This window comes from Topomyia yanbarensis, chromosome 1 (assembly GCF_030247195.1).
Source record: "Topomyia yanbarensis strain Yona2022 chromosome 1, ASM3024719v1, whole genome shotgun sequence".
In the NCBI taxonomy this organism is placed as follows: Eukaryota; Metazoa; Arthropoda; class Insecta; order Diptera; family Culicidae; genus Topomyia; species Topomyia yanbarensis.
Window position 1 is genome coordinate 46538755 of NC_080670.1, and position 26568 is coordinate 46565322.

General features: G+C 37.8%; 2 protein-coding genes and 1 non-coding gene across 4 annotated transcripts in view; 1 reads left to right on the forward strand and 2 right to left on the reverse strand.

Annotated features, from left to right (window-relative positions):
* Positions 1–9240, forward strand: part of LOC131677531 (uncharacterized) — a 462464-nt gene extending 453224 nt beyond the window's left edge. For both annotated transcript variants that reach the window (XM_058957393.1, XM_058957394.1), the window contains 2 exons: positions 6220–7601; positions 7670–9240. In XM_058957393.1, the coding sequence (XP_058813376.1) occupies positions 6220–7601; positions 7670–7878 (1591 nt within the window). In that variant the 3' untranslated portion in view covers positions 7879–9240. The remainder of the gene's footprint in view (positions 1–6219; positions 7602–7669) is intronic.
* The window catches only part of LOC131677534 (autophagy-related protein 16-1), a 405805-nt gene extending 379804 nt beyond the window's left edge, over positions 1–26001 (reverse strand). Inside the window, exons 1-3 of the mRNA XM_058957401.1 lie at positions 25616–26001; positions 24237–24989; positions 24038–24180 (exon numbers count right to left, since the gene is read on the reverse strand). Of these exons, the coding sequence (XP_058813384.1) occupies positions 24038–24180; positions 24237–24989; positions 25616–25721 (1002 nt within the window). The 5' untranslated portion in view covers positions 25722–26001. The remainder of the gene's footprint in view (positions 1–24037; positions 24181–24236; positions 24990–25615) is intronic.
* On the reverse strand, positions 23855–23928 carry Trnar-ucg (transfer RNA arginine (anticodon UCG)). The gene has a single exon. It is a non-coding gene; the product is annotated as a tRNA-Arg (tRNA).
* Positions 26002–26568: the final 567 nt, after the last annotated feature.

The following is a 26568-nucleotide window of genomic DNA, read 5'->3' on the forward strand; positions in this document are numbered from 1 at the left end:
TGCCGCCGGTTGAAACCTGGGACGGAATCTGCGAATAGACGTTTCCTTTTTTCTGTTCATTTTTTCGTCTCGCATAGCGTCCAATATTTTAAATGGACTGGCTGCATTTGACAGTTCCCCCTAGCTGCATTTGACGTTAGATTTTTTTCCTTTTCGCAAGTACCGTTCCAGGTTGAAACCATTCCCAAAATTCTACTCGCTGCAGGCTCTATGAAGGTTTTTGATTGAAATCAGATTGTCGAACTTAAAAGTTTGGCCATCATTTCTTTAATTTTTTTTTTCAAAAATATGATACAGTTTGTATTGTTTGGATACCTGTTAAATGGACAGGTTGAACATACCAACGCGTTGTCTCTACCCAACTAATTTCTGAACTCCTGTATATTCTCAGCTACTTTGCCAGTCTTTTTGTAGATCCTCGTCATAATCGTGCAATAATGCCGAAGCTGAGGACAATTCGGTGGATTGGTGTATTTCTCAATGAAATCCAAACCGTTTTACTTGAGTCAATTAAGAATTATTTTGGCGTAGAACGCCGACGCTAAATCCGGACCAAACAGTTGAGGGTACTATGCTTCTCATATGCGGGATGCGACATCTATGAACCAGCACATTTCAGCCAAATTTCACCACTTGAATCGACTCGTCCCCATCGTTCCCCTACGGCGGTAGCATAATATTCCGGACCAGAATTTTTCAAGTCCTCTTTGACATAGGTCTCGTCGTCCTTTAAAATGCGTGCATCCGGTCGCTGGAAGACTCGCGAATACAACTTTTGGGTGCTTGTTGCAAAATTTTGCTTTTTACACTAGTGACTGAAAGGCTCTTCAGGTTGTTCCAGTTCTTGGTACGTTTGATCATTCCCAAGCTCGCTGCCGCTTTATTGGCCACATCACTTATCGGCATTAATTTATTCGTCCTAGTTAGATTAGAAATACCACTTTCTGGTCCAGTATCGGGTTGAAAGATCCGTGTTTCCTGTCTCTTCCTGGCAGTTCATCCAAATAATAGTGTTCTTTAAACTCGTTAATAATGTATTTCACACTCGCGTGATGAATTTCAAAGTACTTCGCCAATTTTCGCACAGTCCACTCCAGGGCGTTGCCTCTATTTTTTTTTATTCTTATGGGTTCGTCAATAAGTAACTCACGACCCCTCGAAATGTCAAACCCAACCATGACGTTTACTAACATCAAAGACGTGGGTACTCATTTTCCTGTCGATAAAAGGCAAGGTGAGAAAAACGACTAAACTGTGTCTAAGGAAAAAGTAACCGAACTAGAATTAAACATTTTTTATTGCGGGGGACCGCGCTATGTGTGGAGATTGAAACAGATGCAACTTCATCATGACGCAAGTCTTACACAGGGGACGCTGTTTAGCGAGTATTTTATACCAAACATCAGCTGGACCGGACCTGCTTATCACGGTTAAACAGCAATAAATAGACACATTCAATCGATAAATATGCTATAACTTTATCAAATGAATGCCTACATCAAAACTTATTACAGATTCGGAAAGTAGATAAAATTTCACGAAAGATTCAATTAACATAAACTGAATATACTAGAATTTGACGATTTGACTTTTATTGAAATACGTTGACAGTTCTAATTTGTGCCGCGTTGTAACGTCACGTTACATTATCGGTCATAAAACAATCCTCTTCCAGTATATTCAGTTGATGTTGATTGAATCTTTCGTGAAATTTTGTCTACTTTCTGAATCTGTAATAAGTTTTGATGTGATGTCTTTTTTTACTCTATTAACACAAATAATCGATTAATTTCTAAAATAATCGAAAAATCAATAATCGATTACAAGCTTTCGGAATAATCGAGCAAATCGAGTAGCTGCTATCAATTAATCGACAGCATATTTAATGAAGGGTATGCGTTGAAAATGAAAGTCGCAGAACAAAAAATATGATACAAGACTTCTCCAAATTTTTCAAAATGTTTATAGCGACCTTTTTTTTTTGGTTGGCAAACTAAGATTTACTAAGTAATCGATTATTGATTTTAATCGATTATCTTGGTCGATTATTCGAATGAATTAATCAAGCTCTCAAAAATTATTCGATTAACGGATAATCGATTATTTGTGAAAATCAGTTATATTTCGAGTACATGTTGATGTGACCAATTACCTACCTAGTGATTTATTTTTCACTCGATTAACGCAAATAATCGATTAAACTCTTAAAATAATCGAAAAATCAATAATCAATTACCCAGTTAAACTCATTCCGGAACCGGTTCGGAATCCTGAATGGAGTCAGTATGGATTCCAAATCAAATGCAACAACCGATTCTGAGTCGGAATCGGTTGTTGCATTTGATTTGGAATCCATACTGACTCCATTCAGGATTCCGAATCAAATTCCGAATGGTTTGACCGGGTATAAGCTTCCGGTAAGATCGAGTAAATCGGTTAGCTGATATCAATTAATCGACAACATACTTCATGGAGGGTATGTGCTACAATAAAAATGAAAATCGCAGCATAAAAGTGACAAGCGCCTCAAAAAATCAAAATAGACCTAGTGACATTATTTGTTGGTTGACAAACAGAAATTTGCTACCTAAAGGATTACGGATCTTAATCGATTATCTTCTTCGATTAATCGAATCAATTAATTAACCTCTCGAACATTATCCCAGTGAGCAAATTTTCTGGCAGAGACCGCTCTGCTACCCGGTCAAACCATTCGGAATTTGATTCGGAATCCTGAATGGAATCCATTATGACTCTATTCAGAGATCCGAACCGGTTCCGGAATGAGTTTAACTGGGTAGTCTTGGTTTGGCAGCCCTGTCAGATTTCTGCGCGTATCCTGTCGGGTTAGTTGAGCTAGGGCGAACTCGGTTTCGCTCGCGATTTCTGACAAATTTTGACAGGAACCGAGCAAAACCCTGGCATAACTCAGACATAAACCGTGCAAAGATCATGGCAATTCCTACCTGATAGAATTTAGCACGAATCGATCAGAACATCTGACAAAGATGTGGCAGGAAGCGTACAGGGATCTGGGCCGCACATTCCTGGCTGGATTCTGGATAAAAGTTAGCAGCATCCGGTTTAACCGCTTCTGTCAGAAACGGTTGTTGCATTTGAGCGAATTTGTTGCTAGAATTCTCTCACAAATTGCGCAAAATGCTCGCAGAAACTCTGCCAGCATCAATTTCGCTTTGCTCAACTTTTGCTAACTTTCTGCTTGCCACGCTGACCGGGTACTCGATTAACAGATCGATTATTTGCAAATACATTAAGCGGTATATATTAGAGTGGGACATGGTTATATGAAAAAAATAAAATTTAGCTCCGAGTAACTTTTTGGGTTCCATTTAGCTCCCAGAACTACTCTGCAAATTTTTAGCTCGATCGGTGAAACTATATTTTTGCGCCCACTGTTTAAAGTTTACATGGGATTTCGTATGGGGAAATTGTCTTTTGCAAATTAATTCTTCCAAGAGTCGCCCGTTATCTCCTAAAAATAAGTAGATGTCTGATTTTTATAGGAAATTTGGCAAGGAAACAAAGTCTAGAAGACTGCAAAACGATGTGATACTTGTGGAAAAAGTTATTAAGCAAAAACCGATTGATGCCCTGAAGATTGATGAAAATTTCACTTTTCATAGCATCACTGCTTTTGACGATCTAATTATATACAAAAATTTTAACTTTCTCTTATTATGTACAAAAGAAGCCTCAATTTATCCCTCAAAACCTTTCGAAGTGGCCAAATACTATAGATAAACGATTTAGACACATTAAGAGAGGCTTAAAACAAAATTGCGTATAATTGGGCAACCAACAGCAGTGGTGCTAGAAAAAATGAATATTTTATCAATCGTCAGAGCATCAATCGGTTTCTGCTTAATAACTTTTTTCTCAAGCGTCAGATCGTTTCGTGGTTTTTGAGACTTTGTTTCTTTGTTAATTTTCCTATAAAAGCCACGTAACGATTTATTTTTAAGAAGTAATGGGCGACTCCTGGAGAAATTATTTTTTAAAAGTTCATTTTCCCATACAAAATCCCATGTAAACTTTAAACAGTGTGCGCAAAAATATAGTTTCACCGATCGAGCTAAGAATTTTCACAGTTGCTCTAGGACCCAAATGGTACCTAAAAAGTTGCTCGGAACTGGAATCTAATTTTTGTCCCACCCTAGTATATATACATCCCAGTAAAGTTCAGCCGGAAATGAGTTGCAATTCCGGCTGGTTCCAGCTAGTTTTCCGATTCGAATGACACAACCGACTCTAACTAGAATCATATATAGTTTGGATAATATCCTGAACACGTCGTTAAGCTATTCAACCATAAAATTTTTATTAGGGCTGATCGAGGTTGAGCCGATGAAACCATCATGGGTAAAATTTCCCGAAATTCCATTCGCTGGAGGCTTTATGCAAGTTTATCGTTCAAATCATATTGTCGAACTTAAGAGTTAACTTGAGAAATTATTTCTTCAAGTTAATTTTCACAAAATGGGTTTCAGTTTGCCTGATTTGGCATATCTGTTCGATAAACAGATTGAAAGTACCGACGCGTCGCCTCTGTTCTTACGGCCAATTTCTGCACTGATGAAAACCGCTTTGCTGCTAAGCAGTTAACCAAACACCGGTTTTCATCCAAGCGAAGAAATCGACCGTTAATTTTATATGAATATAACACCTTTCTATTAACGTAAGTTTGATGCATCTATGAAAATAGGAAATGATTGAAAATGAAACTGATTGAAAATGTTCTTGTTCATTCATGCAACCCGAAGCCATCTAAACAGCCCTTGAATCAAGCAACTTCCCATTGAAATTCACAAAGAAACCAACACAACTTAAATCGACAACAATAACCATTTCCAACCGAACCAACAAAAAAAATCAGTTAACAAACTACCTTCTGACCGCATGCTTTTTCCGTTGTGTTCAATTGACCACTCTCGCTTGCACTTTGGCGAGAAGAATGCCCCATAAAGATATCTCCTCTGCATACAGCAAAACCCTTTAGAAAAAGTGCTAATTCAATCAAGCTCGCTCCAATTTCCCTTTTCTTTCTTGCCATTACTGCTGCTACCGAGCCGAGCTACTGACATCTCCTAACGGCTATTAGGTTTCTAGAGCTCTCGCTTTTTCCACCCTCAAACCGATTCGATCTCCGTCACCATCTATCGCCACACTTCTAACGGAAAAAAATTTATAAACGTGTGCAAAGAGCAAAAAAAAAGTTCGAAATAATCTGCAAACAGTTGTTCCGTACTATTTCGTTATAAATTGCACATTGTAGGTCCGGTGACCCTGGCCACCGCGACGACCGAACCTATGACTGCTGTTTGTTGAATATTTTGCCGGACTTTCCGATGGCAGCATTTTATTGCACACGGAAGAATTTATTTACATTCCGTTGTTCTTGCGGCGATGAAAATTTATTGCAAAACTTGGAGCGCACACGGAAAGATCAACGAATTCAAATCGGTCCTCTACTGGTAGCAACAAAGCAGGGAAAGAGGAGGACCTCTAATCGCCGCCATGAGATCTCATGCCTCCACACGCTTCAAGGCGCACTAGCAAGCCGAGTAGGAACCCTCTACTTACCCCTTCCAATCCTTGTACTCCAAAAAAAAACAGTGAGAGGGGCGCTACAACTTATCTCGCTAAATTTATCAATTATTATAATTATTAGGTTCGCTCAATTTAAGCCCGGTTACCAAACTCTGCCCTAAGCTGCGCTCTGGTTGCTAAGAAAACTGCACGTGAATGCAAATTTAGAGCTCGGAAAGTATGTCGCGAGTAGAAAAAACCAGATTAAATGGCGACGATTTGAATAATCTGCCCGGACTTCCATGTGTCATACGAAACATTTTATTGGTTTTTCTCTGTCTCTCTCTATTTCTTGCATCTTTCGTGAGTCCGCCCAACCGTACGCGAACGAAACGTGATTCCTATCGATACTGGCCAACCTAAGGGATCCGCGGTAGCACTAACGGCATATACAAACATACAGGCAAGACAAAAGAAGTGTATCCAACGACGACGACGACGACGAGCGCCGATGACCAACGCGGAAGTGCAATTTGTTGCAATTTTTATGATTCATTGTTAGCTATCTAGCGGCGAGGATCTGCGAACACGAGCCAACATAACACTGTCACACTATGGCACTTTAATTAACCGCATCTTTGTTTTCTTGTTTTTTTTGTGACCCATTCACAGCTCGGCCAACTTCTACCAATCGACCATGACTTGCGAACTTTCCGATATGGACCGAATCACGCTGGCTGGATCCAGTGCATTCCAATCTGCGGACGGATCGGACTACCTCGAGAACAACTGTGCGGAGGAACCGACCAAGCTGTGCGAGTTCAAGCGTATGTCCGGGCGTATTCTTAAAACAGTCGACTCCGTTTACCAGGACGTTGCCAGCGTCGATGAATGCCGCGAACTTTGCCTCAGCTCACCATACCGCTGTCACTCGTACGATTACGGAGATACCGGTGATATGGTGTGCCGTTTGTCTCACCACAGTCGTGCTACCCTTGCCGATATCCAGGATCCCTATCTAGACGTACCGGAAGCTGCCACCTATGAGCTCTCGTCCTGCTACAACGTGTCCATTGAATGCCGTGCTGGAGATATGATTGCTAAGATTCGTACTTCCAAACTCTTCGACGGAAAGGTTTACGCGAAGGGTGCTCCCAACTCTTGCTCCGTTGATGTTAAGAACTCGCTTGAATTCGAGCTGCGCATGGGATACCAAGATATCGATTGTAACGTTCGTCAAAATGGACTCGGTCGCTACCTTAACGATGTCGTTATCCAACACCATGACACCATCGTTACGTCGTCCGATTTGGGTCTGGCCGTTACCTGCCAATACGATCTCACCAACAAAACCGTATCCAACGATGTTGATCTGGATGTTGCCGGAGATATTGAACCTGCTCTATCGGAAGAAGTGGTTGTCGACTCCCCGAACGTAGTAATGAAGATCACCACTCGCGACGGATCGGATATGATGCGTACTGCCGAAGTCGGAGATCCCCTGGCCCTGCGTTTCGAAATTCTGGACCCACAATCACCGTACGAAATTTTCGTCCGCGAATTGGTTGCCATGGACGGAGTCGACAGCAGCGAAATCACTCTCATCGATGCCCGTGGTTGCCCGACCGATCACTTCATTATGGGACCGATCTACAAGAGTGCTGGTTCCGGAAAGATCCTCCTGTCACACTTCGACGCCTTCAAGTTCCCGTCCTCGGAATTGGTTCAGTTCCGTGCTCTTGTTACCCCATGTATGCCAACCTGTGAGCCGGTTCAGTGCGATCATGATGACTTTGCTGCTGGAGAACTACGTTCCATTGTGTCCTACGGACGTAAACGTCGCTCCCTCAATGCCACCCAAGAGCTCAGCTCACACCGTCAACGTCGGGAAACCACGCACCAGGCTCCTCAAGATGACATGTTGCTCGTTCAGTCAATCCAAATCACCGACAAGTTCGGATTCGAGAAGCAGCAGGGCAAACCGAAGATCAGCAGTAGCGAGACCGTATTTGTGGCTTCCTCCGATGCTCAAGGCATTTGCGTTAACGGACTTGGTAAGAACGGATAACAAGGTCGTCAGCAATGGGTTCAATTCTAACTATAACAAAATTCTCTTCGACAGGTCTTATCGTTGCTGGAGCCGTATTCCTGCTTGGTCAGCTGGCCGTTATTGCCATCTGGACCTTTCTGTGGCAACGCCGCAGGAAGCAACGTCAGTTCGAGAATGCATCGATGGGCTCGTCGGTGATGCCTAGCCCAACCATGGCCGCCGGTCGAGGGGATTCCATGTGCAAGCTGTACGACAGTGGTTACGCTGGCAGGCACTTCTGAGCATCTATCGCTTTCCCGCAGATCCACATAAATACCACACAAGGCTGATCTATTTCCACAATTCCCAGTTTACAGATCCAAGCAACACCCACCATCAAACATTATCACATTGTCATAAACTTCGAAGAACTCCTTAGAGCACACCGACTCATTTTAGGTTTAGGATCGCCTGTTTTTCCTCGCCGGCTCGGACGAGCTGCGAGGAGAAAGTCGAGCAACAGAACTGCCATTTAATGGTCTAATTTTTATAATATTTTTCGCTCACATCAACCAGAGGATCAACATTTTGTTAAAATACGACCAGTAAGGATGTGAGAGAATGGGTACTCGAAGTAGCGGTTGAATCTTCTGCTCTCTTAGAGTACTCAAAGCTCCCACACTCGCGCGCCTTCAGATTTTTCCTAATTAATTTCTCACTCAGTTTCCGGATACATTCACACGAATCAGACTAATCTTTATGTTTTACATTCCCAAAATAGGGAGAATAGGACGACTGGAGTATAAAATAAAAGAATTTTCGACAACGAATCGAGCATGTATGCACGGAAAGCGTGACTAAAAACCGAAATAGTATTCTTACAAAGTGAAACGGGATGCTTGTGTGCGAGTCAGTTTTATAGGCGAGTGAGTGTGACTTAGGGTTAGCTAATTTTTCTATTTTGAAAAAAAAATCTCACAAAAAAGTTATCTATTCTAACGCGGAAATTTATACTCCTTTGTCCTTTTCTCCTGAGCTCAGAGCTTCGGCTAGTAGAAAATCGAACCCTTGAACACACACTGCACGATGCACCTAAAGGCTAAATCACATTCATGGGAGCGATTGGTAGCCAAAGCAAGCTCCGGGCTCAATTTTAAGCATTTATCATAATTTATTTTGTATTCATTAATTCCTTACTATTAGTAGCCTTCAAATGCAGAAAAAAAAACATTCCCTACTGTGTTTCTGTAAGTTAACTTAGTGCTGCAGTAACATTGTCTTAATAGTTACGAAGCAAATGCAATAAGAAATTAATAGCAAAATAGACAAACACACACGTTTAGTATTTACAATAGAAACTAACCGGCCGTACTTGTAGATCGTAGGGCGAAGAAATACTTAGGCTTCCCTTATTTCAAACGCTGAAACCCTATTCCAAGCTGTTTTATTTATAAATTCATAGCATACTAACCATTCATTATCATGCATTAGATGTGACTTACTGCGAAGAAAGTTTAATGATGAGAGGAAATAAAAAAAAAACAAATAAGAGCAAGCAAAACAATACTGCAAAACACCGAGTAAAAGTCAAAAATTAATATTTAATTGAAGAAAAAACGAAAGAAGGAGAACTTAGTAAAAAATAAATTTAATTTAATTTTAATTGTAAGGCAAACAATAATAACGAACGAGAAAAAAAAGAATAATACATAAATTACATATGCATATGTTTTCTATGTATTGAAGAAACAACATAATGTAAAACATTATTTTTATGAATAAAATAAAAACGGAAAAATTAAACCAAACGTGTTGAGTGATCAATGTGAAAGAAAATCAAGTGAATTTTGACATGCCTTCAAACTATGTCCATTACAAACTGGAAATCATGGCTGGAAAATGTCATGGTTATGACCAGTCATCTGGTGACTGGTCGCATGTTTGCTCGTGACATGTACAAGTTGCGGATTCTTGCGACATGTGACACAATCGCATGTACTATGACACGATACATTTTCCCCGTGACATGTCATAAAATTTGTACATGTTTCAAAACAAAACAGGTTTGTCAAGCGGCTGTACATTTACTGAACTGTGACATGTATGTTCGTTTGCGAACGGTCGCGACAATAGAAAAACAGGTTTGCTTGTTATGTGACATGTCGACAATGAACCGGTATTGAAAATGGGTAAAATATTGGATACCGTACTTTGGCGGATAATTGGAAATATAGAAAATGAGATAATTGTATTTCTTTCAACATTTCACAAATAAATATTGTTTGTTATTGCGAGTTAAGAGGTGTTGAAAATCAATAGTTTTAGACATTTTAAACGCACACTGGGAAGTAAATGCGTCAAAATCGAAAAATTTTCAACTTTTCACAGATAAACATTGTTTGTTATTGCGAGTTAAGAGGTGTTGAAAATCAATAGTTTTAGACATTTTAAACGCACACTGGGAAGTAAATGCGTCAAAATCGAAATTTTTTCAACTTTTCACAGATAAACATTGTTTGCGAAATACGAGGTGTTGAAAATCAATAGTTTTAGACATTTTAAACGCACATTGGGAAGTAAATGCATCGAAATCGAAAAAAAATCAACTTTTCGCAGATAAACATTACGAGTTGTTTACTATTTTTACCTGCAACCGTCGGCGCGGCGGTGCTGGGCACACCTCTAATTTTAAACGCATTTTTAAATTTCCATTTTGTCGAAATTACTTCCCGTTGTGCATTTCAAATGTTCAAAACTTTTAATTTTCAAGTCCTAATAACTCGGAAAAACAAGCAACATACATCTGTAAAAATTGAATTTTGCGATTTTGGCGCATTTACTTCCCCATGTGCGTTTAAAATGTTCAAAACTAGTGATTTTCATATCCTAGTACAGTAGGATTCCGTTTTTGGCAAAATTGAACCTTATTTTTAAAGTTTGGATTTTTAATTTACGACTTCAAAAATGTTTCAAGGATTTTTAATCATGTGTGAAATGAAATTAGATGAAAGGAAAAAATAAGAAAATTCAATTTTATTCATATGTTTATCAAATTCAGTCTTCGCACAGTGATCACCTTCCATAAAAAAGTCGGTCAAAACCTCAAAAGGGATCCGAATTTGATAACTTCACATTGGGGTAATTTTACGTCGCTGAATTCATGTTTGGTGTTAATTTATTATTTCTTTTTACCAGAAAATTTTGGTACCTAGGGAGGTTTGCAAATTCTACATTTACGAATATAAAGTGCACTATATCTGAAAATGCATTTTCAAAAAGACATCGTAAACTATTTGGGAGCTATCAGTTTTGAATTCCTAAATACGGGCTTTCGATATGTATTGCAAATTTAGTGCCAAGTTTTGTAGTGACGTTGTATTATGCGGTGTAGTACATTCATCTGCATTCGACTATAAAAATTGATTCCGTCTAACACTAGTTACACTGCTACCACTTGTATTATACATAAACAATACATTTCTATACTTATTGTTATCATTAAATACGACATAGTGTAAAACATAGTTAACCTTTAAATGCATAACGCTTTTTTAAAACAACATTGCGAAAAATATCACAAAATTATCACAGTAAAGTATTGAAACTGTAAGACAATTTTGAAAAAATTAAAAAAAAATGATTTGAGCTTTTGAGGATTAATATGACTCCCATGTTTGGAAATAAAGTCAAATGTAATGTCAATTGATACAAAAAATATCTATTGCACATTTTTAAAAGATTTATTATGTACAACAAGAATGTTGACAAAAACGGCACCCATTTGTTGCCAAAATCGGAGTGTGCCAAAATGGGAGCATGCCAAAAACGGAACGTGCCAAAACTTACTGTAACTACTTACTTACTTACTGTAACTCGAAAAACAAAAAAATTAGCGAAAAGTTGAAAAATTTTCCATTTTGGCGCATTTACTTACCAATGTGTGTCCAAAAATTCCAAAACTATCGTTTTTCAACTTCACGTAACTAGCAATAACAAATAAAAATTTTGTGTGAAAGTAGATTTTTTTCCATTATGACGCATTTACTTTCAAGTGTACGTTTAAAATGTCTAAAACTATTGATTTTCTACTCCTCGTAACTCGCAATAACAAGCAATATTTATCTGTGAAAAGTTGAAAAATTTTCGATTTTGACGCATTTATTTCCCAGTGTGCGTTTAAAATGTCTAAAACTATTGATTTTCAAATCCTCGTAACTCGCAATAACAAAAAATATTTATCTGTGAAAAGATGAAAAATTTTCAATTTTGACGCATTTACTTCCCCTTGTGCGTTTAAAATGTCTAAAACTATTGATTTTTAACTCCTCGTAACTCGCTACATTTATTATCAAAAAGTTGAAAAAGTTCAAAATAATTGAATTTATATAGCGTCTACCATTCCGTTTATCTGCCACTGCACGGTACCTAAACGATCAAGAATAAGATACAGGTCAAACTATCAAACCATAACAAAATGTTCATCTTTGTACAGGTTCGTAAACTTTGTGACTGGTATCGCCTTACGCGCGACAGGTAAATTATCCTCATGACCAGTCTCAAGACCGATGACGCATTTAAATTCCATGACATGTCACGAGACTAACCATCGAGGATTGGAAGCTAACCTGTTTGAGACATGAGACATTTTCAGCAGAGCGTGAATGTACGGGTGGCTTGACATGTCGCGAAAAATGTACACAGGTTCCAACTATGACTGGAAATTGCAAAGAAGACTTGTGGCGACGCGTCGATGTGTTTAACATGTTCATTGAATAGGTGGTCAAATCAGACCAACCAAACCCTATATTAATAAATAATCGTCAAGATCGAGACTCACGAAACCTTTTTTGAGCATGTGTAAGAATTGAACTCTTAGTAGTTTGCATAGGAAATTTATTATGTTGGAAATGTTTATTCTTAAATTCTAAAAGAGTAAAAATTAGTGGCTGTGATTTTTTTCTTTACGCAGTTGCGTGGCGTGCCCCAGCACAGTGTGGTAGTGTGACAAAAAAATTACAGCCACTTTTTCAAAAGCACCATTCCGATCAGTCAATTGCTTTTCTACCAACTATTTGGCATAACTTGAATCGTGATTATCTGGTAAACCGACTGAAATTCTTCTTATAAGAGTTTTGAAAAGTTTTGAACACAAGATTTCCTACGCATACTACTAAGCGTTCAATTCTTACACATGCTCAAAAAAGGTTTCTTGAACCTTAAGTTCGACAATCGGATTTCAACGATAAACCGGTATAGCGCTTCCAGCGAGTAGATACGCAAATGAGGTCACCAATCTGTTTTGGTAAAAAAATCTTTTCATTATCTGTGATCTCCAAAAAGAAGAGAAAATTTAAAATTAAATCTGAATATCTGCGTAAAATTTAGAAAAAAATTCAAAAAATTTTCATAAAAATGCCAAAAATCGGTCATCTGTAAAAAAAACCTACGACAAAAATTTAAAAAAAAAAGCTGTGACATTAAAGAAAAATCTGTGAATGTGGCAACTCTCACCGCAAGCCGTCACCCATGGCACTTACTCCCCACTGAGACGTCCAAAAAATTGTTTCAAAATCGTTCAACACGGGTCCAACGATGGACGTTTGTTGAACGGTTATTTGGACGTTGTTCAAATTGGTCCAACGAACGTCCTTCATTGGACAATTTTGAAACCAACCGTTCTTAGAGGGTCTCCAGAGTGTCACGACCCTCTAAGAACGGTTGGTTTCAAAATCGTCCAATGAATGACGTTCGTTGGACCAATTTGGGCATCGTCCAAATAACCGTTCAACGAACGTCCGTCGTTGGACCCGTGTTGAACGATTTTGAAACAATTTTTTGGACGTCTCAGTGGGGAGCGACGGCTTTTCTTTTCCCTTCTGAACCGGTTCAAATCAAACATTAAACCAGCGTGCATTGTTGCCATGTCCGATAATCTAATATGCGCGTTACAGACCTAGTGAAACGGAACCCACTGAGACGTCCAAAAAATTGTTTCAAAATCGTTCAACACGGGTCCAACGATGGACGTTCGTTGAACGGTTATTTGGACGATGTCAAAATTGGTCCAACGAATGTCCTTCATTGGACGATTTTGAAACCAACCGTTCTTAGAGGGAAGCATCACCGCCCTCTAAGAACGGTTGGTTTCAAAATCGTCCAATGAAGGACGTTCGTTGGACCAATTTGGACAACGTCCAAATAACCGTTCAACGAACGTCCATCGTTGGACCCGTGTTGAACGATTTTGAAACAATTTTTTGGACGTCTCAGTGGGCGGCTAAGTATATTTCACGCTCATTCAAAAGTACTCAAAATTTGAGTTTGGATAACTCAATTTCAAAATCTTGGGTGATCTGTCAAAAAATGAGTTCTGTTTTGAGTAAAACTAACTCAATTTGTGATTTCTCTCAAGTTTAAACAAACGTTTGAGTAACCTTAAATTTTTCAAAATTTTGAGTGAAAAAAACGACCTAATAGGTGCGTATACACAGACTAGCGAGGTATCAAAATCTGTAGCCAAACGGACTGTGCAGCCAAACGAGCATGAGGGTTTTAAGGGGGGAAGTACAAGAGGAAACCCATGCAAAGCTTATGGGAGCTTCCGTGATGCTAGTTTACATTCATGGTTGCTAGTTTTACTGTTTTTCTCTCCGCTAGTCTGTTACTAAGACAAGACGTGACTTATTTTTCCGGCTTCTTATTTTTCCTACGACATTCTCCTTTTCGCACATTTTCTCCCTGCCGAATTCTTCCGAACACTCTTGCTATTTTTACAAATGAAAATGGAGTCTTGTTAATTTATTTTATGCCGGCAATATTTTGTATCTTTATTCCACTATATTGATGAAGGGCACCGTTTTTCCATGTCATGGGTGTTTAGTAAGGTGTGATGAAACCATTTTCTGAAAAATTTTAGATTATGGTGTGGTTTCTGTCTTATTTTTGTTAAATAATTTTATTTGTCAAAAGTAATGACAATCTTTTCCTATAAATATAGCAACATTGCCAACCATCATTTCGCTATCCCAGTTTTTTTGAAATTTGAGCCAGTTTTATCCAGTTTTTTTAAATATTCATATATTTAGTTTTATTTCTCACATATTGACTCTTGATTCATAGAATTTTCATGCAAGCCATGGGATGATGCCGAGTGCCCCAGAATAAGATTTTAATCCGCCGTAACCTGAACTCTTTATACCACTGGTGAGTAAAACGGTTCGGGAATGTACAAATGATTCGATTTCAAATGAATTTTACTCAAACATAAACAATAAACTACATTGTGTCTAATATTTTGATGACCATTTGTTGAATTCTCAGCTAGTTGCTATAGTGGTATAGGTTTAAGTGCATCCTCAAGTTTAGCAAATGGTCATAAATTTAGGATTTTGTGGATGTGTAGATTGAAACCTTCAAAACAGTAAAATTCGACTAACTATTACAATTACAATAAAATTCAAATGTTTTATTTTTTTTAATTTAGACAACAATATCAAAAAACTGGCTGAAATATTCAGTAAAAGGAGGTATGGAACATACGTGTTTACTAAAAATTACGTTCATTGAATCGTTGACTTAAACATTACAAGGCTAAAGCAGAGTGTATGTAAGGAGAGTGAAGACAACTGTCATGATTATCTGTCAGTAATATTCCAAACGAACAAACGACCTCTCAAAATACATGGATTTGACTCGTTTGGAATGACACTGACAAATAATCATTGTTCCAATTTTGACAGTGTCGTCACTCTCCTTATATGCACTCAGGGCTAAAGTAAGTTTTTTCGAGCATCCAGTTTTTTCCAGTTTTTTTTCAAGAAAGGTTCCAGTTTTTTTTTTAAATGTTGGCAACGCTGCTCATAATAAAGATGACGATAAATAAGCCAGTTTTATCAGGTAGGAAAGACAAGCACCGTCGAGCTATATCTACCCGCATTTTCGATTTCCTCGTTCTTTCTTTCTCTCTCCAAGCTATATATCTATCGTATCCTAGGGGCAGATCACTCTAAGAATGTATAACAAATTTGCATCAAATTGAAAAAAAAGCATTTAATTTTCATTTTTGCATCAGCTTTGCACTGCCTCGCAAAAAAGTTTGTTTAACAAACGTCCTACGCTGATCCACTTTGTTCGACGTTTTGTTAAATGTAGGGCTAGTTTTTCTGTAGGGTTTTGACGTCTTACACGCAACGCAAACAACATTGCACGCAACGCAAAATACATTATGAATTTCTATTTTGATGGAAATGAATGCATTTAATTTCGCTGATTTTTAAAAATGCATCACAAGTGATCTGCCCCTAGATCGTATCACACATCAAAGAAAGTAAATAACGAAAGAAAATTAATTTTTCTAGGGGATATATCCAAATAAATGATAAACGGATATGAATCGTAAAAAGCAGTATTTTATTAATTTTCTAATTTACACTCGTGGTTAACAAATTGAATCAGAATGTTAACAGCTTACAAATTGGCTCCGCAAATATCTTGAGCTAATATCAAATATCAGATTTTAAATATGTGCATTGTTCCAATAAGAATAAACTCACATAAAACATCTAAATACAAAATATTTTGGAATTGATTGCAAACGCTACGGTGATCAATATATTTGTTTCGATTGTTGGCATATGCTTCAATAGTTCTGAACCACCGGTACATATATCTACTTTACTTATCTACTTTTCCAAAATATACCTTGAGCCGCGAATCAGAGAGTATTACGAGACAATATTGAAATACTAACCCGTCAAAATAAAATATTAATCTACTCTAGAAATAATGAAACAGATATAGGATTCTGTCAGTTGTAGTAATGATTTATTGAAAACTTATAAAAGTTTAAAAGGGAATTACGTGTAAATGGTTCAAATAGTTACAGGGTGTTCGTAAAAATATATTGCTAGGATGCTTAAAACTTTCATTTCTGTTTTAATGTACTTATTATTTTATTCATAAAATCGTAGAAAGTTTGTTAGCAAATAAAATTGTTCCAATCTACATTGATTCATTATAGAAATATATCTTTACTCTCTGTCTGCCACAGTGCGAACAAAAATATGAAATATAACACATGTAAATTTAAAATGATCATTCTATCAAAGTTTATTTTTTATTTCGACCTTTGTTTACTTTTTATTTAAGTCTCGCTGAAATAAACGTGTACAATTTTAATTCGTAGAGTGTCATCTAACCTAGGGGCAGATCAGTCCAAAAATGTATAACAAATTTGCATCAAATTAGAAAAAAAAATGCATTCAATTTCCATTTTTGCATCAACTTTGCACTCCCTCACAGAAAAGCTTGTCTAACAAACGTCCTTCGCTAATCCACTTTGTTCGACGTTTTGTTCCATGTAGGGCTAGTTTTTTGTAGGGTTTTGACGTCTTACATGCAACACAAAATACATTACACGCAAGGCAAAATATATTAAAAATTTCTATTTTGATGGAAACAAATGCACTTAATTTCGCTGATATTTTAAAATGCATCACAAGTGATCTGCCCTTAGGATCTAACCTTTATTTATAATTGATATTTATTCCATGCTTGTGAAAATTCGCTTGAAACGAATATAAATATTCTCCCCCTCGTCGACAGGTATCGTGTTCAATTAGAATGACATTCACAGTTCATTTTGAATTCAATTGTTTAATCAAAGTTTAAAATAACTATCATTGGACCAGTTACAACAGATGGTTCAACCACCTCAAACTCGACGAGCTGAATGAAAACATGCATATGTATACCCATTTTTTTCTGTTGTGCATTGAATATTATGTCACTACAAAATGCTGTACATCATCGGCCAACTATCAACTATTCAACACGTTGAAGTTCTAAGTTCAAAAACATATCGGCTACAAGTTGACAACATTATTCTCACACGCTATGGAACGAGACATATGACGAAGAAAAGCTATTTTACTGCAAGAAAATATCGGAATGAAAAACAATTCACCATGTTGTCTAATTTACTCATTTTCTTAAACTTGAATTTGTTGTTTTTTAACATTGTCGTGTATCGCAGATCAGAACGCAGCCATATAAATGACAGCATCATTTGGTTAAAGCTTACCAAATATTTTAGGCCGATTTAAAAGTTAGTTCGGTTTAAATACAGTTACTCAGGGTGGCCAGACCTACCGATTTATCGGTAATCCTACCGATTTTGGGCTTCCCTACCGATTCACAGACGACCAGGGAAAAACTACCGATATTTTCTTATTCCTACCGAAAACAACCGATTTTCATTGATTTTGGGCTCATCCTACACCAAAATTCATTTTTGAGTCGGATTTGGTCTGAAATCTGAGGCGCTAAGGATACTCTTTTCTCAATTTCTTCAAACGGTCATTTGTTGTTTCCGTGTTTTCAGTACTTTACAATTCTATGTCAACACTACGTTTTTGGGACAAAAACACGGCCCACCGATAACTACCGATGAACTTTTAGTGAGTTTACCGATATTAACGAATTCTATCTGGCCCCCCGAGTGAGTTACTACACCTTCCCGGTCAAACGATTCGGAATTTGATTCGGAATCCTGAATGGAGTCAGTATGGATTCCAAATCAAATGCAACGTTTCTGAAACCGATTGAGTCGGAATCGGTTGTTCCATTTGATTTGGAATAGATAATTACTCCATTCAGAAATCCCAACCGGTTCCGGAATGAGTTTAACTGGGCGATTCTGAAACCGATTGAGTCGGAATCGGTTGTTGCATTTGAGTTGGAATCCATACCCACTGAGACGTCCAAAAAATTGTTTCAAAATCGTTCAACACGGGTCCAACGATGGACGTTTGTTAAACGGTTATTTATACGTTGTCCAAATCGGTCCAACGAACGTCCTCCTTTATAGATTTATGAATTTTTACCCAAATTTCAGTTAAATTAACCTGCTCCGAGAGGTAAATTTTTGAATATTTTCTGTGGTATTATTGGAGTGTGACTTGTATATATTTAACAAGTTGACGTCAGAATCACGCGTCGCCCCTGGTTATGTTGCAGATATTAGGCAATCGATGAGACGTTTCTGATCAGCTGATTATACTTTGTTTACTTATTCTGTCGTTACTCCGAGGGGTGTGACATCCGACAGTATCGTTGATTTGACGAATCGGACTAACGAAAGTTGTTTGTCGGACGAGTTTTTCTGTTCGCAGGAGTAGACTTGTTGACAGAACCCACCGCTGAATTGTCAAACAAACGTCTGCCTAATTACGCACACATATAGGTATCTAATCTAGAAATCAATAAATTTTCGAAAATTTGTGATCGGTTAAGTATCGGTTTTTGTTTTGCAAATAGAGAAAAAAATTAAATGGTTTCTGTGCAGGACGCGACCACGGTGACATTGAAAAAGTAGCATTTTTTCCAGTGCGTGCCATATAATTCGCGAATGAATTTTTATCTATCAACACTAGCGACTCATTTTAGGGTTCAGGGAAATGAGTAGGTAATATCAGAGATATAAACGAAGTGGAATACACTTTAGGTTGTTAATACGAATGGTGCAAGTTTTACTATCTTCTGAAAGGTTTAATTAAAACCAGTTATTTTGATATTTCTAATAGAAATACCGAAATAACGGTACACGTATATCGTGTTTCACTATCATTAAATGCCCTTTTCGAGAATTTCATGCGAGAATCCACATGATCGAATACGTTTGAATATTTTAGATTTCGATGTACGTGTAACGATATTTCGTTATTTCCATTACCGAAATAACCGGTTTAAATACAACCTTTCAGAAGATAGTAAAATTTAAGCATTCGTATTAACAGCCTAAAGTGTATTCTACTTCACTTCGGTTATGTCTCTTACCCACCCATCTTTTTTGTTATAAAACTTCTTAAAAACAAAAAAAAGAATACGTTGGAGTAGATTTATTTTTTGAAAACATATTTATATTGAGAACATTGTGTAAAAATTTTAGAATCGATCTCGAAAAATATATTTAAAATAGAACTGGTCTATAACAGTTCAGCGTAAAGTTGCCTTGTATTATTTGTATAATTGTAATATTTCACAAAGTATTTTGAGATCCAGTCTGAAATTTTTGCACTTTTTAACATGATATTCAAAAAACAAGATAAATTCAATTTTCTTCATAATAGTTCCAGAACACAAAATAAAAATATAAAAAATTGTTTTTCGACAAACTCATTCGAAAACTTTTATTGTGTAATTTTTTGTCCACACACGAACAGTTTCCAAGTTATCAGTTTTTGAAAAATGTTCAATTTTGTAAACCTGAAAAAATATCTACGAATACGTGTCTATTATTTTTCGCTGAAGAATGCAACAAAAAATGACCGATGAAAATAAAATTTCGGTTGTAAATCTGATGTAGAATGTGTAATCCAAAATACTCTGCTAACATCTAGTAGCAACTTTGCTGTAGACAGTACCTCTAATCAATCCCATTTTTGAGATAAAGAATTATTTTAACAAGTCGTATATTCCAATAAGGTTGTACGTCATTTCGCGGAATACCATTTCCCGGTATACCATATTCCGGAAAACCATATCCCAGAATGTACTATTTCCCGGAAAACCATTTCCCGGAATGTACCATTTCCCAGAAAACCATTTCTCGGAATGTACCATTTCCCGGAAAAACCATTTCCCAGAATGTTCCATTTCCCGGAAAACCATTTCCCGGAATACCATTTCCCGGAAAATAAATTAAACCACGTACCTTGCCACCACTCATTTTGATTACACTTGCTACGCAGCAAATGTCAAACAAACTACGAAATTCTCTCTATTTTAGAACATAAAAAGTAGTTTGGAATTTTATTGATTTTAAATGTAAGTTAGAATAACATATCAACAATGCTTCAGATATATTTATTTTGGTATTTTTATGGAGCATCTAAAAAATCCGGTTTTTCTTTCTTATGCATGCATGCTTCCTTGTCGTTATTTTTGGCATGTTTTTGATTTATATGTACTTTCTATTTCTATGTAGTTTCACATTCTTTTAAGTACTCTTTCAAAATATTCTTGGTGTTTTATTGGATTTAAGTACTAGTGGTCCTAACATACCTTCCCCATAGAAAATTTGACAGTTCATAAATTTCACAGTCGACCGACGAAAACGGGTGCTTCGAGGTCGACAGATTAATTAAACGACCAAGTTGGGTTTCGTCGGTGGACAATTTTCGTCACCGTATTAATCGCCAGATTTAATCTGTGTGAATCTGGTTCCAGTTTTGAACTATCAACTAATCGACCGATTTAATTGGTTGAAATAGAGCGATTTCAACAGATTTCGTCTGTCATATTTAATCGGTTGTCGCGTCGGCTGACGTCCATGTTAAACCCCCATAAGAGTCGGAGCAACAATCGACCGATTAATTGGTGGCATAGTCGGCCGATTGTGCCGACGCAAACCGATTTAGTCGGTGGGAAAATCGGGAGGATTTTCTGTGGGGTTATAACTTTTTGAATTATAATTGTTATTCTATGAGCTTATTCGCCTTCTTTTGGAGATGAGCAAATCATGAAAAATATTTTTGAATTTGTCTTCTTTAAAATTTGAATACTTTTTTTGGAAATTAATAATTCATAACAATCTTCTTTGAGACTTTGCCTTTTTTAAGCATAGTCTGTTTTCTGGTACTTTATTGGTTTATGAGAGCTTGTTTTTTTATTAATATGATCACAGAGCAAAGATAAGGTGTCAAGCGAACCAAACAAAAACTTGGAATGCAGAAGAATGTTTTATTCCAGCACTTTCAATCAATATCTATAAAGCTTATCATATCTTGATTGTAAATTTTATTTGTCGCGGAATAATGTGAAATAAAGAATAGAGGAGAATAGGTTAGTTTAGTTTAAAAGTTGGTAGCTCTCTCGGTGTTCCATCTAAATATACGTAAATGGAATGACTCATACAAAAGGAAAAATATTTCTTTTTCACGGATTCCTTGTTAAAATAATTTAACAAATCCAAGATTACTCTTCTGTAACGGCGAAAATGAAATCTTTTGATTTCGACGATAAATTTAACCCATTCCTCTGGAAGACCATTCACGAAAAAAGTGGTTAATTGTAAACGCTCGTGATAATTAAAGTTTTTAGAAACCAGAATTCTCTATATGTAACCAGGCCACGTGTATGCAGGTCCACAAACATCTTGGAAGGTAAAAAACACATGATTCGTTGGGCTGTTTCTATAAACTCGGCTCAAAATCTCTAGTGGATTGTTCATGATATTGCCTTCTATAAAATGATAAGATTTTGAATGCTATAGAATACCATATATGTAAGTCAACATAGCTCTGGATTTGTTCTTAATGTTCAAATTACATGTTTACTTTAGATTTCAATAGTATAAATAATTACCGAGAAAAAGTACATTCCGGGTAATGGTATTCCGGGAAATGGTACATTCCGGGAAATAGTATTCCGGGAAATGGTACATTCCGGGAAATGATATTCTGGGAGATGGTACATTCCGGGAAATGGTTTTCCGGGAAATGGTACATTCCGGGAAATGGTTTTCTGGGAAATGACATTCCGGAAAATGGTTTTCCGGGAAATGGTAAACCGGGAATCGACGTACAATCTCCAATAATCGTATTTACGACGAGAAGCTAGATTTATTTACTGTCTCTCAATAGCAGCCCTTGCGGCGTACTTCTCAACCAATTGGATAAAAATGGCTATGAATTGTACTCTGAAGCACTGTGAACTGACATACAATGTGTGTAAGAAATAAAACTGTCGTTTTGAAATGCCACCAGCAAGTAGCAACTTGCCACTAGCCAGCGCTAGGATCGTCCAGCAAACGCTATTCGGGTCTTGCGTACAGAATTGAATACAATGGTGATTTACGCATGGTTCGGTAAAGTTTGTCCCAGCTTATATGTCTGTTCTCTGTGTCTGAAGCAAGCGCAACAAATTTGCCATAGTATGGCGCCATCTGTTGACACATTCGTGATAATCGGCTACAGTCCCAATTAGTCAAAATCTCATAAGCTACCCAGATAATCAGTAAGCATTAGTGTATGGCTGTATGCAGTAAAGTTGCATATAATTTGCATTTCAGATGCTTCTTGCAGTTTAGCATTCGTTATGCATAACTGCTGCAGCATTCAAAAAACCGTTTAAACACTTCTAGCCAGTAAGCAGCACTCTAAATGCACAACAAGCAGTAAAGAAGCATTTTTATGGCACAGCAGTAATGTAGCCGCATATTTGGCCAAAAGCAGCTTTTAAAGAGCATTTAAAACGACTTAAATGCAGGTCAGGTAGCCGTAAGAATGCATTTTGCATTATTGGTTACTTGGGTACAGAATTTCTTATTACCAATACCTCGACAACAAAGTGTCACAACTATAAATCCGCGAAATAGGAGATCTGACTGTAGATAGATCAAGATGTAGATAATCTGAAAGGATCGACGAATTAATTAAAGTAAAAGATAATATCGAAATAAAGAATATCGAGTAAGAGAAAGTACGCTGTAGTCTCACCTAAAACAATTTTCCAAAACCGATTTGGATTTGATTTTGACGAGGTAGGTATATTGAATGAATCTTCAGCATTCAATTGAACTAATAATTTTTGAAGCAACAGAAAAATACACGATTGAAAATGTCCGCCACGTGCCGGACAAGTAAATCGTTTAAAATCACTAGTGACACCGATGCGTATGGTGAAACGAACCCGCGAACTTCGACCGGCTAAGATGCTTCGTTCTTAATATAGGGTTTTTGACCAATTGTGGCCGTACTATATATACAATGCAGCACTATGTCGTTCCTAGGAAACAGTATTACAAGTGGTGCAAATATTGTGGAATACTAGTGTTTGTGCCATTTACAAAAAATCTAGTGTTCAAATTTCCAGCCTACTATTTGAGCGTTGGACAAATTTGGAACATGCTGCTTTAACCAACGATTTCAGTTTGAAATATTGTTAAGGTGCAAATTTCACACATTGTTTTGAATATCCCCAATTGTTCTATCTCCAAAATCGTGTGACGAAGAATGTTCGAAGAGATGAAATGTAGGAGTAGAGTATGAACATTAAATATGAGGTGAAATTTATTGAAATTACCCGGCGGTAAATCTATATTGCATATATCCTCTACCGTGAAAAGGGGAAGTTGCGCAATGGTTCATCTGCGCAGCATCCTGCCATGATAGTAACCCTCGCCACCTGTTGCATCACTATGCTGGGATGTGTTTCTCCATCGTGACCCAGCGCATGCCCCACAAGGAACACGTAAGGATCAAAAAATACTCTCACACCCGACCGTGACAGGACTCGAACCTGCAATCTTCGGATTCGAAGTCCGACGCCTTCATCCATTAGGCCACACGGTCTGTCCGTCAGCTGATTCAAGAATGCACTACATATAAGCTCAGCAAGGACGAGCAACTTCCTTCGGGGGATACGACATCGAGAGGTTTAATCAGACAGTTCGCTACTCACCCGTAATCGTTGATCCGAAACGGTCCACACGCGACTTGCGAAATCATTAGACGCAGCCAGGATCAGTGATCCGGTGGAATCAAATTCCACCGAATTAATTCCCTGATTACTTCCAACTAAAGCACCACGAGGTTCACAAATTCCTGCAATAACATTAGGTTAGGCTTCATCTATGATCTCCCTGGCGGTCCCAACTTACCCTTCCCAACGTCCCACAGTTTCACCTTTCTATCAGCACCACCAGTAGCGACAACTCGTTCGATCGGACTCCAACGAACCGCATTCACTTCACCATCATGTGCATCGAACTTAAATTCGATTCCCTCCGGCGGTCCATCGGAACCGAAATCGAAGCGATCCATTTCACTTATCCCACCCAACGAGGACGGACCCGGTATATCTCTTATTGCCCGTTCCAGTTCACTTTCAATCCGCGCTTTCTTTTCCTTGAAGAATTTGTCATTCTCCTTGTTCATAATTTCCGCATCGCGCGATTTGTATTCCATCAGTAAGTTTAGCAATTTGCTGTTTTCATCCTGAATCGCCCGTAGCTTCTCCTCGGCCGTATTGGCTCGTAACTGCGAGGCTAGTGACTCGTCCTTAATCGTGACATGGGATGTCTTTAGTTCTTCTAGCTCATCCCGTAGGGCAACATTCGTGGCACACTGTTCGACCAAGGCGCGTTCCTTCTCGGCCAGCGCCTGTTGCAGCTCCGTCAATTTCTGGTTCAAATTGATTATCATCTGCGAATGTTCACCTTTACGCTTGTGCAAATCGGTCAACTCCTCCTGCTGGGCGAGAATTTTCTTCTCCAGCGACTGGATCTGGGCGTTGGTAATGGCAGTCAAATCGAACCCGGTCGTACCCCCGGAGCTGTCGCGAATTTTCTTGTCAATTTTGAGCTCAAGGTTCTCCTGGCGTAGCTTGGCGGCTGCATCGAACAGGCGGTTGTCTGGAGGGAGAAGAAAACAGTTAAATTGGTGGCTTTATCAGACTAGATGATAAAATAGATGGTCAAGAATTTATAGAACAATTTTTGACGAAAATGATCCGTTTTTAATTATGAATATTTAACTTCCCAGGTAATTTCATTTTCTCTAACATCTTATTGGTTTATATGAGAAAGTATTTGTCGTGTAGATGCACACAAAATGATACTATAAACTGCAATTAATGCAGTCATTCAAAAATCAGGAACGGAACTAGTTTTTAAAGTTACTCTTACTTTTGATATTTTCAATATACCAAAAGCAATGTGGAAAAGCATTGAAGAAATTCAAAAGCACACGAAAGCATAACAGATGATTCACTTTCACTTCTCCGTTGCGTAAATCTTGCTAAAAAACACGAATAATCGTATGAGAGCACGAATTGTGACGCAATTCCGACTATTCGACGGAGGACGCAAAAGAATCTTAACGACAGCAGAGCTATGACTCGCAATGCTTCCCCGAATCGCAGCATCGGTACAATACCTTAATTCAATTAACCCATGATCATTGATTCCGCCAAGATAACAATCCTGAGAGAGAACATGAAGCAAACAACAAGACTGCTCCCAAAACTCGCTATACTTACTGTAGGCAATTATATCCGCATACCGGGACGTCTCATTCCGATTGCGATCTCGCAACCGGTCCGCTATAATATCACGCCAATTGTCCTGCTTCGCACCCGCGGCCATCCTTATCCGTAAAATATAAACAAATCTCGGAACCGACACCAAATCGCGACGCACTTCGATCACTGATTTTTGTCACACGCACTATTGGACGCGAAACACGTTATTCAACCGTTCGGCCAGTCTAAACTAGGGACAACTACACAACACTACCGATTTTCACTGCCGAAGATCATGAGGAAATTTCAATGATAATATTCCGAGCGCCTGGTGTTTGTGTTTTGATTAACACCTTTTTGCTTGATGGACATCTGCTCCGGAGGATTCGATTCACTGTCGTTGTTTTGTTTTTTTGTTAAGTGTCAGTTCCGTGACGGATGGTGCTGGCAACAATGCTGCTGACAAGTCAAATGCAATATTTTATATTTAATGGGTGAGGAAATCTTGTTCACGGATTACGGGAATGACATGTAGGTGGTGCAGTATGGTAGCAAACCAGAATAAAAAGGAGCAAGTATTTTTTGCTTCTATATTTATTCTGGAATTACTTCCGTGTACTGGAACAAACCTACACTTTTAAAAATTCATACTATAAAACCAAATCGATCGTGAACCGACAAATGGGTCTAAATAACAAATGTAAACAAACGGAAATTTGATTAATATCTTAAAGAGGAGTAAAAATACTTCATAATAAGTAAAAAAAAACTCATTTGTCACACTTCACGAAAATCAATAAAAATCAATCAAAAAAACAAAACGGCGGATCCGACTTTCAACTGTAAGCAAACTACCAGGCGGGTTACGCCTCTTCATTTCTAAGGTAGTGTATACGGGCGAAATTGACAGCATAATTGTTTACAAGGTTCGTAAACAGAATCGTCCTAAACAAAAACCAAATGCTTGTTAC